Source organism: Xenia sp. Carnegie-2017, unplaced genomic scaffold, assembly GCF_021976095.1.
Source record: "Xenia sp. Carnegie-2017 unplaced genomic scaffold, XeniaSp_v1 HiC_scaffold_23, whole genome shotgun sequence".
Classification (NCBI taxonomy): Eukaryota; Metazoa; Cnidaria; class Anthozoa; order Malacalcyonacea; family Xeniidae; genus Xenia; species Xenia sp. Carnegie-2017.
The window spans coordinates 2143625-2155929 of NW_025813486.1; the positions used below are offsets into that span (position 1 = coordinate 2143625).

The following is a 12305-nucleotide window of genomic DNA, read 5'->3' on the forward strand; positions in this document are numbered from 1 at the left end:
ACAGATTTTCTAAATCTTCGTCGACAGCTCTTGAGACGTTTGACATTTCTAATGAAATGAAAAGGTTTCGCTATCTTTCTCTTAGTTTATAATCAAACTTAGTTTCTGATTTTCAATTGCAAAAAAAATTCTCGACTGCCAAAAATATTCTCGACTCCAAAAAAATTCTCTACTATAAAAAAGTTATCTAGCTGGACTATAAAACCTGTATTCTCAACAGTAAAAAATAATCTCGATGGAAAAAAAATTCTCGACTACTTTTGTCCACTATGGCCTTCCATAATTGTGAATGGAATTAACTGCAGCATTGTCAGCCAAACCTGACGAAACTCAAATAATATGCCTCATTTATTTCGAGCCCAAAACAATGAAAGCGATGATGATTTACAAAAAAATCTTTATGTTTAATTTGACAAAAAACGTTTGATCTTGAATCAAAAGTGACACGAACACTTACTAATGTCATTGTAAACTTTCAGCGTGGCAAAAATTGAAGATATTAGAATCATAAAGTCCACTTGTACCTTTTGCCAAACTAAAATAAACAAAAAGTTAAAGCGCACTGGATAAGCCTCGCCCAACCCGTCCCTAGTTAAGACCATCGCCGTCGGTGACAATGGCAAAGCATGGAAACTAGTTCCCAGGTTTTTCCTCACTTCCAATGTTCCCAATCTTTTGGTAGTTATTACCATGGTTTTCCAACCACCAATTACAGCCATTAGAATAGCCCTCGAGATCTCCGGGAAGCGGTAATCTTCCGCAAGTTACCATGGAAATACAATCACGTGATTGTAGAATGATCACTACGTGGACTATTTGAATTATGAGAAGGCTTGGTGCTGATCTCTAAATATGGGGATGTAGCCATTGACATTGTTTCTGATCTTTCAACCGGCTGGTCTTTGTGCTGGCATTTTTTATAGAGATCATTGAAGGCCTGACAAAAGAAAATGGTGAGAGTAGATGAGGATTGTTAGGAATGTATTTGGATAGCGATATGAAAATTGTCATGAGGATTGTGAGGAATGTATTAGGATAGAAATATGAAAATTGTCATGAGGATTGTGAGGAATATATTAGGATAGAACTATTAAAATGGTCATGGGGATTTTGAGGAATGTATTAGGATAGAAATATGAAAATAGAAGAGAATAAATAGAAAATTATCAGGACCACTTATTGCATTCTTAGGGATTATCAAATATGACCCTATACGAGTCTTTAAAATATAAATTTTCAGTTTACCTTTGAACATTCTAGTAATGATATGAAAATAGATTCATTTACAGAAATTTTTGTTTTGACATTCACGTGATGGCTGTTTTCTACATCATTCACCATCAAACCAGCACGAACAAATAACTTATGACGAAGTTTATAATATCCTTGTTCAGTAATCTCTTCATAATAAAGACTTCTCTCTATTTCCTGCCAACTTGCTTGATGTTCAACAGACAACGAAGGATACACTGAAATAATACATAAAATTTTTATCACTTGGAATTATTGTAGAAAGTAGACAGGGAATCTTTGCCGTCCTCTGGTGATGTAATAAAGAGTATGTATATATATATGTGTGTGTGCGTGTGGGGGGAGTATTTAAAATGTTTTTACCAAGGAATGAATCAACTGGACAAGCAAGAGGAGTCTTTAATTCAGCTTCATATTGACAAGTACTTGGTTCTCTCACACTCACTAACTTCTCCTCAAAGGCACATGAAAAATACACCTACATAAGAAACGAAAAAATATTAACTGCAAGTAGCAAAAGTGACGGTGTGACATCATTTTGTACAGCGGACCTTAGTTTGTCTACGAACACCACCAGGACACAGATCACCATCATTCATAATCATGGCAATGTATGTATTGTTAACTATAGACCAATGTTTCCAAACACTGTTAAAGAATAAATATCATGTTCATAGTGAATACTGATGTGTACTCTTTAAAGACAATCTACTATAATGTCCCCTATTGATCCCCAACAACCCTAGCAGTTAATTTTAAATAGATCTTATACATACAATTCTTACTGGTACTTATAAACACACAAATCATGCAGAATCTCTGATGATCCCTAACTTACCCCAATATCCCTTCAAAGGCATTCCATCTCCATGTCTGCTCATGTTGAGTGATGTTAAAAAATGGACACAATTGATACAAATATCTGTCGAGTAATAATTCATAATGTATTAACATCTAGGAGATCGAAATATTAAAATAATAAATTTCCTACAAACACTTGATATTATGCAATGTTCCCTACTAACACCTGATACTATGCAATGTTCCCTACCAACACCTGATACTATGTAATCTTCTCTACCAACACCTGATACTATGTAATGTTCCCTGCTAACACCTGATACTATGCAATGTTCCTACCAACACCTGATACTATGTAATATTCCCTACCAACACCTGATACTATGCAATGTTCCTACCAACACCTGATACAATGTTCACTACCAACACCTGATGCTATGTAATGTTCCTTACCAACACCTGATATTATGCAATGTTCACTACCAGCACCTGATACTATGTAATGTTCCTTACCAACACCTGATACTATGCAATGTTCACTACCAACACCTGATACTATGCAATGTTCCTACCAACACCTGATACTATGTAATATTTCCTACCAACACCTGATACTATGTAATGTTCCTTACCAACACCTGATACTATGCAATGTTCACTACCAGCACCTGATACTATGTAATGTTCCTTACCAACACCTGATACTATGCAATGTTCACTACCAGCACCTGATACTATGTAATGTTCCTTACCAACACCTGATACTATGCAATGTTCACTACCAACACCTGATGCTATGCAAAGTTCTCTACCAACACATGATACTATGTAATGTTCCCTACCAACACCTGATACTATGCAATGTTCCCTACCAACACCTGATACTATACAATGTTCCCTACCAACACCTGATACTATGCAATGTTCCCTACCAACACCTGATACTATGTAATCTTCTCTACCAACACCTGATACTATGTAATGTTCCCTGCTAACACCTGATACTATGCAATGTTCCCTACCAACACCTGATACTATGTAATATTCCTACCAACACCTGATACTATGCAATGTTCCCTACCAACACCTGATACTATGTAATATTTCCTACCAAGACCTGATACTATGTAATGTTCCTTACCAACACCTGATACTATGCAATGTTCACTACCAACACCTGATGCTATGTAATGTTCCTTACCAACACCTGATACTATGCAATGTTCCCTACCAACACCTAATACTATGTAATGTTCCTTACCAACACCTGATACTATGCAATGTTCCTTACCAACACCTGATACTATACAATGTTCCCTACCAACACCTGATACTATGTAATGTTCCTACCAACACCTGATACTATGCAATGTTCCCTACCAACACCTGATACTATGTAATGTTCCTTACCAACACCTGATACTATGCAATGTTCCTACCAACACCTGATACTATGCAATGTTCCTTACCAACACCTGATACTATGTAATGTTCCCTACCAACACCTGATACTATGCAATGTTCCCTACCAACACCTGATACTATGTAATGTTCCTTATTAACACCTGATACTATGTAATGTTCCTTACTTATACCTGGTACTGCCTAATGATGTAATTACTTACGCATTTTCAATAAGATTAAAACATTTTCCAAGTAATGTAAGAAAATGGCTTGGTCCTAGTAAAATATAATTTGCACGATTATTAATATCTTTGTTAAATGTACATTGTTAAAAATATTGAGAAAATGTGAAGTTTATAGACCTGTAATATTTGTTGGTTCTCTGAAGGGAACTAGAGCTGACTATATAAACAATAAATAATATCTTCAACTTATTTAAATGAATCGAACTTTATGTAGATTATTTATTAATGAATTGTCAAAGCAGATGTGTCACCTTCTAACGACATAAGCGGCTTATGCAAACCTCATTGACATTTGTGAGAACCCTTCAACAGATGTAAACATTCAAGCTTTGCTCTTGGCTGTCAATGATCTGCTTTCAAGTTCTCTCAAAGGTCTCCTTGGTCTACATTTAAGCCTGTCTAAACACAGCGTGATATAAGCTCAGATATAGTTCACATTTCGCAACAATAGCGCATAATGAAACTATATTGTGACAACTTATGCTACAGGTGAGAATCTGGTGCAAAACAACAAAGATTGAGTGATTTAGCAAATGTAACGAGAAGCCGACATACTATTGTGTTCGGTCTTGAGGTTAATTGCAGTGATTGCCTTCAAAAACACAGAAAGATTAATCGCTAACATGATTAACATGTGTAATTTCTTACATGTAGCTAAGGCACAAACACATATCTTTATTTTTCACGAATTTTGTATATGATACTCACAATCCTCCCATATTTGCTGGTTCTTCAACAATCTTTACAGATTTCTTTGTACAACAAACAGCGCTATAAGCTATATATTAAAGGCAATTGTGTGCAAGTATATTATCAGCTGTACTTGAATGTCGTCCAAAGTAAAATAATTGAAATATACCTGAACAGAAGAGAATTAAACGCAAAAAAATCATTGTCGACAGTTAAGAGAAATCAAATTTACATGTCATTCGCATTCTTCCCTTCACAGATAGCAACAATTACAATAAATCGCAAAGAAGGTTTATATATGTTAATTTTACCTCCACCTCCAGCTAAGCCGACTTAGCTCAGTTGGGAGAGCGTTAGACTGAAGATCTAAAGGTCCCTGGTTCAAATCCGGAGAGCTCGTATTGAGTTCTGAACAATCCCGGGAGTCGGCAAGGCATTTTTTTGCTTTCCTTCACAAGATATTTTTATCAACTTACACACGTAACTGAGTATTTTTACAAAAAATCGATAAAAAAACGTCCAAAAGGGCTATAAAATATAACGTTTTCTGCAGTTTTCTGTCGACTCAATAGCAAAGTTCCTCGTTTCAGGCCACAAGAAAAGTTTAATGTGCGCGGACAATATAAAATGGCCGCCCACAAGAACATCAACGAAAAATATTTAAATACCAGTGAAATGAACGACAGCGTCGATTTAGTTGAAGTCACGCCTGTCTTTAAACAACAATCTAAATCAACAATAGCGGAGCAACAAGATGCAAACATTTCAAAAGCTAAAGACACTGAGTCAAGCCAGATAACTCAATTGAATGAAAAACAATTGATAATGGACAATTCTAGCAATGACATAATTGAAATAGGTTCACCATCTTGTAAGGATACTGCAGATGAAAATCAACCAAAAGATATACAAGTTGGAAAAAACTTTAAGGAGACATTTGCATTCATTGAAAATACGAAATATTTTGATTCAGAATCTCTTGAAAGGGAGTACGTAGGTCCTACAGCTCAAATGAATCGTTGTAATTTAGATGAGAAAAACACAAAAGAATGCACGTTATAAAAGTTATTGATTACATGTTAACTGCTAACATGCTTCTGAAAAAATTAATTTTGTTTTGCAGTAATATGGGATCAAAAAGCAAACACTCTGCAACACGAAATTATTCATCATCTTCAGTGTTAGTTAATCAAAGACAGGTAATGTTTAAAACTCCATAATTATCATCTTAACAGAATAAGATTTACCAGGGGTTGAATCTTTACAACTGCCTTAATTTTGTGCCACTGAAGTCACCCCCCCCCCTCCTGCCCGCCCCATTGGAGTGTTGACTCTTAAGCTCTTAAGCAATGCCACTAGTTGAAGATAAAATAAAAATTTTGTACAGTTGAACACCTTGTAATCAGAACCATTGGGACTTTGACCTGATGTCTGTTTATGGAAAGTTTTTATAAGTGGAAGTTCAACTGAAGTTTCTTTGCACTGAAGATGACTAAATGTTAAGTCTAAACATGTCACAAAAAAATTCTTAGTTTACCTCAAATACCTGGTTAATGATTAAATATCAGGAGTGGGCCAACACAAGCATAATTTATTTTGTAATAATCCTTCCTTTCTTAGAAAGGTAATCCATTGTTAAAATTCTTTCATTATATTCCATGGGAGTTCAGTAATATCACTCCAGATTATGTTATGGGTCAGAGAATATGTGCTTTATTTTTAAGGTAAGTTTTGTAGAGATGACAATAAAGCCATTAGTACCTAGTTCTTATCTCAATGGTCTGTGTCATTGTCTATGGTTGGTTCCATTGTCTGTGGTTAGTACCATTATTTGTGGTTAGTACCATTGTCTATGGTTAGTTCCATTGTCTATGGAAAATTCCAATCTCCATGGATAGTACCATTGTCTATGGATAGTACCATTGTCTATGGTTTGTTCTGTGGACTATGTTTAGTACCATTGTCTATAGTTAGTACCATTGTCTATGGTTAGTACCATTGTCTATGGTTAGTAACATTGTCTATGGTTTGTACCATTGTCTATTGTTAGTAACATTGTCTATGATTAGTACCATTGTCTATGGTTAGTAACATTGTCTATGGTTTGTACCATTGTCTATAGTTAGTAACATTGTCTATGGTTAGTAACATTGTCTATGGTTAGTAACATTGTCTATGGTTAGTAACATTGTCTATGGTTAGTACCATTGTCTATAGTTAGTAACATTGTCTATGGTTAGTAACATTGTCTATGGTTAGTACCATTGTCTATGGTTAGTAACATTGTCTATGGTTAGTAACATTGTCTATGGTTAGTACCATTGTCTATAGTTAGTACCGTTGTCTATGGTTAGTAACATTGTCTATGGTTAGTACCATTGTCTATGGTTAGTAACATTGTCTATGGTTAGTACCATTGTCTATAGTTAGTAACATTGTCTATGGTTAGTACCATTGTCTATGGTTAGTAACATTGTCTATGGTTAGTAACATTGTCTATGGTTAGTACCATTGTCTATAGTTAGTAACATTGTCTATGGTTAGTACCATTGTCTATGGTTAGTACCATTGTCTATGGTTAGTACCATTGTCTATAGTTAGTAACATTGTCTATGGTTAGTACCATTGTCTATGGTTAGTAACATTGTCTATAGTTAGTAACATTGTCTATGGTTAGTACCATTGTCTATGGTTAGTACCATTGTCTATGGTTAGTAACATTGTCTATGGTTAGTAACATTGTCTATGGTTAGTACCATTGTCTATAGTTAGTAACATTGTCTATGGTTAGTACCATTGTCTATGGTTAGTAACATTGTCTATGGTTAGTACCATTGTCTATGGTTAGTACCATTGTCTATAGTTAGTAACATTGTCTATGGTTAGTACCATTACATATGGTTAGTACCATTGTCTATGGTTAGTTCCATTGTCTATGGTTAGTTCCATTGTCTATGGTTAGTTCCATTGTCTATGGTTAGTTCTATTGTCTATGGTTAAAATAATTGATAATGGTTCTATTGACATCAACATAAATTAACAACTTGTTTATTGTCATTTAGTATTCGTTATCATTTGTTCAATCCCAACTATATTCATGAGAGACTCAAGACTCTAGGAAAGTCCTTTGAAGTTCGTATTTTACTTGTTCAAGTTGATGTGGTAAGTGTGGATAATGATTGATAAAAACTTCTTTGTACTTTGTTGTCAAAAATTGATGAAAATTTGCCTGTCATTAAATGTCAAATTTCTTATCTTATTAGAAAGATCCACATACAACATTAAAAGATTTGACAAAAATCTCCATACTTGCTGATTGCACCTTAATGTTAGCATGGAGGTTCGCTTTAGTTATTTTACATGTCTGTAATTTTACATGTCTATAATTTTACATGTCTGTAATTTTACATGTCTGTGATTTTACATGTCTGTGACTTTACATGTCCGTGATTTTACATGTTTGTGATTTTACATGTCCATTATTTTACATGCCGTGATTTTACATGTCTGTGATTTTACATGTCTGTGATTTTACGTATCTGTGATTTTACATGTCTGTGATTTTACGTATCTGTGATTTTACATGTCTGTGATTTTACATGTCTGTGATTTTACATGTCTGTGATTCTACATGTCTGTAATTTTACATGTCTGTGATTTTACATGTCTGTGATTTTACATGTCTGTAATTTTACATGTCTGTAATTTTACATGTTGTTGTCTGTGATTTTACATGTCTGTGATTTTACATGTCTGTGATTTTACATGTCTGTGATTTTATGTATCTTTCATTGTACACATCTTTCATTTCAAACATCTGTCATTTTACATATCTGTTATTTTACATCTTAATATATGGAGCCTTAAATGATGTTATTTATAGTGCACAGGAAGCTGCCCGATACATAGAAACTTATAAAATATATGAGAATAAACCAGCAGATGCATTGCAAGGACAATCTGATCCAGATTATTTGTCTAAAGTATGTATTTTTTGTTATAAAAGTCAGTTTAAGTTCATTGACAACATGCATGTTGTGTTTTTCTTTATTTACAGTTGACAGAATGTCTCGGTACAGTAAAATCTGTTAACAAGACAGACACTATCACATTGTTGTCAACATTTGAGGTAAAATAATGTTTAGTTCCTTATAGATTATTATTTTTGATTAATTAATGTTGTGAATTTTAGTCTTTTGAAAATATTGTTTCTGCGACTGAAAATGAGATCGAACTATGTCCTGGATTTGGTCATCAAAAGGTGAGAATTTTTGAGAGGAATATTAAATTCCTAATTTTACGTTGTTTTCTAACTTTACTTTATGTCTTTCAGGCAAAACGTTTAAATGAAGCATTCAATCTTCCATTTGTTTTCCTGAAGAAGACATTAAATAAAGTCAAGTAAATGCAATATTCAAGAACAATGTGCAAATTTATTTCATGTATATAAACATTAATGTGTTTATACTGTTTGAGAAAAAAATAAAAAAATACGCCATTTGATAGCAAAGTTTTACTACATTCCACATGTGGAAATGATTCTGAGCTATCCTGTTCAATGTCATCATAAAAATTCAATTCCTTCAAACTTGTAGTTACCGGGAATTTTTTGCTCGGCCATCAAAATTTTACCATTTAAATCAAATGCCATTATAAATGATGCAATTCTCCCTTCAACCTCTTGTGTCTTCAATGCTACAACATATTGCTCATTCGTACCAGGAATGAACTTAAATGATGAAAAACCATGGGTAACATTTAAAGGTCCAATAAATGTCCTTGTACATTCACTGAAGTCCTCTTTACATGATAATAACATATTGGTACCTTTCCTTTCGTCTTTTTGTCATCATATCGTTCTTTGCTTGCTCTGCGAGGTAAAAAGTACCATTTCTTATTCACCTTGCTCCATGCAGCAGATTCGTGTATAAGATAACCAGGAGGTTCAATTCCCGCAGCTTTCAATAATTTTCTATAATTTTCCACCCAATTAACATGCATCACGGACCCGCTAGAGCTGATGATCTTAACATATTGAGGATTGAAGTTTAAAAGCTTTCCCATGGATGTGGTCCATTCTTTGCCAAGTCCTCCTACATACAACTGACCATCTTTGACAGTTGCCCATTCACCTTTAAAACCTTTCACCTCTCTACCATCACCATCAGCCATAATAGCCCAAGGTGTAACATGCTGATCAATTATCTGATAAACCACTCCTGTTCTGTCATCATTAGACAAAATTTTCCCATCAAAACATATAAGTTCTGATAGCTCCATTCCTCGACCACCTTGAGCAAGCGATGATTTCAATATGTTTTCATCATTCCACTTAATACTAACTTTTCTACCATCCTTTCCAGCCATTTTACTTAATATTAAATTTCCACGTTTAAAATAACTTATCCAAGTGAATGATTTGGTAGGATGCTTTGAATTCTCATCCATGTCTGTAACAATGCCTATGCGATATGAAAGCGCACCAGTCTCTGTTTTCACAGGCTTCGTTAAAGGACAAGAGCGTTCAAAATTGTTTGAAGAAGGACTATCAACTACAACAAGCTTTACTCCGCGGGTATGTAGGGAATAAGCAACATAAAACAAAGTGCATGCTAAAATGCCAAACATAAGACCAATCTTTGCCTTTTTTTCCATTGTCAACCGTCGCAGTTTGTTTTCCAAAGATATTGGAAGCTCAGCTGGGTTTTTAAGATTGGAAATCTTGTTGTACATTGCTTTCAAGGTAACTAGTGTTCTTCATAATGAATAGTTGCTACAGAAACAATTTAATTCGTGGCAGTATGGAATGTCTCTCATGAATCATTGACTAAGAACATTGACTATGAACAATCAAAAATATTTTTTGTGTTCCCCCGGTTCCCCCTTGACCCACTTGGGTCTACTTTTTTTGTGTACCCCGAATGTACCATGTACCCAATGAACCTCTTATACAACTGTCCTTGGTTAAGAAAAAACCGTTTTAATTGTCAAATCAAGATGGGGGATTAGCTCAAATGGTAGAGCGCGCGCTTTGCATGCGCGAGGTAGCGGGATCGATGCCCGCATCCTCCAAACTTTTTATTAATTTGTTTTAACAAAATATAAGGGAATATACATTTAACATTTTTAGAAGAGAAGATTCTGTTATTTATTATCATAAAAAAAGAACAAATTCGTCATATTTTTCGACTATTAATAAAAAAAGTAATGCTTCTACAAAATGTCAACCGTATAATTTTACATATTTTTATCGTACATATATGCTATATATGTCTACACAATTTTTCACACATTATATGTGAACACACACATTGAGAGATGTTATCTGATGGAAAAAACTTTTGAACGATACCGTTGTTATAACGTATGAGTTTTGGTGTTCGGCTGTACGAGAGAACAATAAAAACAGAACAAAAAATTGGCACGACGCAGTGCGTACAAGTTAATAGTCTGGCGTATATAACACTTGCATGTTATACTCAGGTTTGCCCTACAAAACTACGAACTTTAAGGGTGATGCTTCTTCATAAACAGTACACTGAGTGGCAACCTCAATTTCATTTTCATAATGAAAATAACTGACTGAAACCGACCGAAATTGATTCCGTATCAAAACAACCATTTCCATAAAATTTAATACCCCCCTACTATCGTTCTCCATCCAAGAACGAACCAGTCGTGCTCAAGTTTATATCAATAAGAGAAACATCATGAATGTTCAAATACTTGGTTCTCATTTCAATGCAATCCTGACTCAACTCAAGCACAGTTTATATTATATATGTAGGATATGATTTTAAACACAGAAAAGTTACTAAGTTAATCGAGTACGCTGTGTGATATTTTGTGCAAAACTAATCCAAAATAGATGGCAGAAGTCTATTTTGGAATACATCAAATTTTTGCAAAACTTCCTTCCTAAATAAGAGAGCGAGGGAACTCTTTTGTTTAGTTAGAATATTTGCATGTTTTTGTGTTTATATGTGGTTTCACTCAAGATATTTATGCTTTTGGTATTCTCAAAATATTCAATTGATCATCTGCAAACACTAATCGAAGATTTGAAATCAAAGATTTTTTCTTTCTAAAATGCTTTAAAAACGAGTTTACTTAGTTTAAAAACGAGTAAAAATAATTGTTTCAACTTACCGCAGGAAAAGTGAATCGACCATTGTATGCTACGTTGTTCTAAAAAGACACAAGCAACAAAATTGTTAAATTTGATAAACGATAGAAACACTTACAACCCTGACTTCCACTTCTTTCATCTTCTCCTCCTCCGCATCTAAAAATACTAAACAACAAGTTAGTGGTACGACAAAACAAACAAACAAACAAACAAACAAACAAACAAAAACAAACGCATACCGCAGTTTGAATCTGTAACTGTTGCCACGTAAGACTAACTGTAAGAATAATTACGAAATACAATCATCAAAAATTGTTGGCAAATTTCGTCAAACCAGTGTTTGCAGATGATCTGTTAAACTTTCTTCCGAAGTTCGTACTTTAGGACAGATTTTCAGAAGACAGCTGTAAACTGCAAACATTTGCAGGAAAGGCTTTTTTCGACGTTAACATGAAATTACTTTATCTATACTTTATTAAAAAACAATTATTTTCGCTATGTTTTAACAGCTATTTCTACAATGGCACTGTTGTAACATCCCTCAATGTTATGACAGTGCCATTAATTGACACAACAAAGCGACTAATAAATATTTAACGTCGACAGCTAGTTTGTCTGATAGGATAATCATTTTAAGTTCAAATAGACCAAATCTAATTGAAAGAATTTGCAATACTCTGCCTGCGTATTGCAATTTCCTTTTGTAACTTTAATATATATTAGATTTTATTTCAATGTTAAATGCCGCATCCGAATATTTACATATTAACAAGAAGCATCACCAT

General features: G+C 34.1%; 3 protein-coding genes and 2 non-coding genes across 6 annotated transcripts; 3 read left to right on the top strand and 2 right to left on the bottom strand.

Moving 5' to 3' along the window:
- Positions 1 to 335: 335 nt before the first annotated feature.
- Positions 336 to 4643, bottom strand: LOC124448477 (N-acetylglucosamine-1-phosphotransferase subunit gamma-like). Of its 2 annotated transcripts, none has more exons than XM_046999491.1 (10): positions 4561 to 4643; positions 4410 to 4479; positions 4257 to 4293; positions 3819 to 3858; positions 3678 to 3732; positions 2090 to 2173; positions 1803 to 1899; positions 1615 to 1729; positions 1246 to 1469; positions 336 to 937 (listed from the first exon to the last, which is right to left on the bottom strand). In XM_046999491.1, the coding sequence occupies exons 1-10, from the start codon at positions 4592 to 4594 to the stop codon at positions 782 to 784; spliced, it is 912 nt and encodes a 303-aa protein (XP_046855447.1). In that variant the 5' UTR covers positions 4595 to 4643; the 3' UTR covers positions 336 to 781. The 2 variants fall into 2 exon arrangements, with proteins under 2 accessions (XP_046855447.1, XP_046855449.1); XM_046999493.1 differs by having other exon boundaries at positions 4350 to 4479; positions 4561 to 4624.
- A 75-nt stretch (positions 4644 to 4718) lies between these two features.
- Positions 4719 to 4792, top strand: Trnaf-gaa. The gene has a single exon. It is a non-coding gene; the product is annotated as a tRNA-Phe (tRNA).
- A 231-nt stretch (positions 4793 to 5023) lies between these two features.
- On the top strand, positions 5024 to 8950 carry LOC124448476 (DNA excision repair protein ERCC-1-like). The gene is made up of 9 exons (XM_046999490.1): positions 5024 to 5380; positions 5515 to 5590; positions 6012 to 6115; positions 7454 to 7553; positions 7655 to 7731; positions 8275 to 8374; positions 8449 to 8520; positions 8584 to 8652; positions 8725 to 8950. The coding sequence occupies exons 1-9, from the start codon at positions 5067 to 5069 to the stop codon at positions 8794 to 8796; spliced, it is 984 nt and encodes a 327-aa protein (XP_046855446.1). The 5' UTR covers positions 5024 to 5066; the 3' UTR covers positions 8797 to 8950.
- On the bottom strand, positions 8798 to 10225 carry LOC124448475 (soluble calcium-activated nucleotidase 1-like). The gene is given in 2 exon segments (XM_046999489.1): positions 8798 to 9233; positions 9236 to 10225. Coding segments are annotated over 2 exon segments (1167 nt in total). The 5' UTR covers positions 10125 to 10225; the 3' UTR covers positions 8798 to 8955.
- A 165-nt stretch (positions 10226 to 10390) lies between these two features.
- Trnaa-ugc lies at positions 10391 to 10463 on the top strand. The gene has a single exon. It is a non-coding gene; the product is annotated as a tRNA-Ala (tRNA).
- Positions 10464 to 12305: the final 1842 nt, after the last annotated feature.

What these genes read in the sequence shown, in the direction of transcription:
- LOC124448476 (XM_046999490.1), top strand. Translation starts at nt 5,067, where the DNA reads ATGAACGACAGCGTCGATTTAGTTGAAGTCACGCCTGTCTTTAAACAA. An exon ending in ATATGTGCTTTATTTTTAAG is followed by an intron (nt 6,116 to 7,453) that starts GTAAGTTTTGTA and finishes ATTGTCATTTAG; the next exon opens with TATTCGTTATCATTTGTTCA. An exon ending in CATTGTTGTCAACATTTGAG is followed by an intron (nt 8,521 to 8,583) that starts GTAAAATAATGT and finishes TGTGAATTTTAG; the next exon opens with TCTTTTGAAAATATTGTTTC.
- LOC124448477 (XM_046999491.1), bottom strand. Translation starts at nt 4,594, where the DNA reads ATGATTTTTTTGCGTTTAATTCTCTTCTGTTCAG. An exon ending in CCAGCAAATATGGGAGGATT is followed by an intron (nt 4,294 to 4,409) that starts GTGAGTATCATA and finishes GTGTTTTTGAAG; the next exon opens with GCAATCACTGCAATTAACCT. An exon ending in TCCAGTTGATTCATTCCTTG is followed by an intron (nt 1,470 to 1,614) that starts GTAAAAACATTT and finishes GTATTATTTCAG; the next exon opens with TGTATCCTTCGTTGTCTGTT.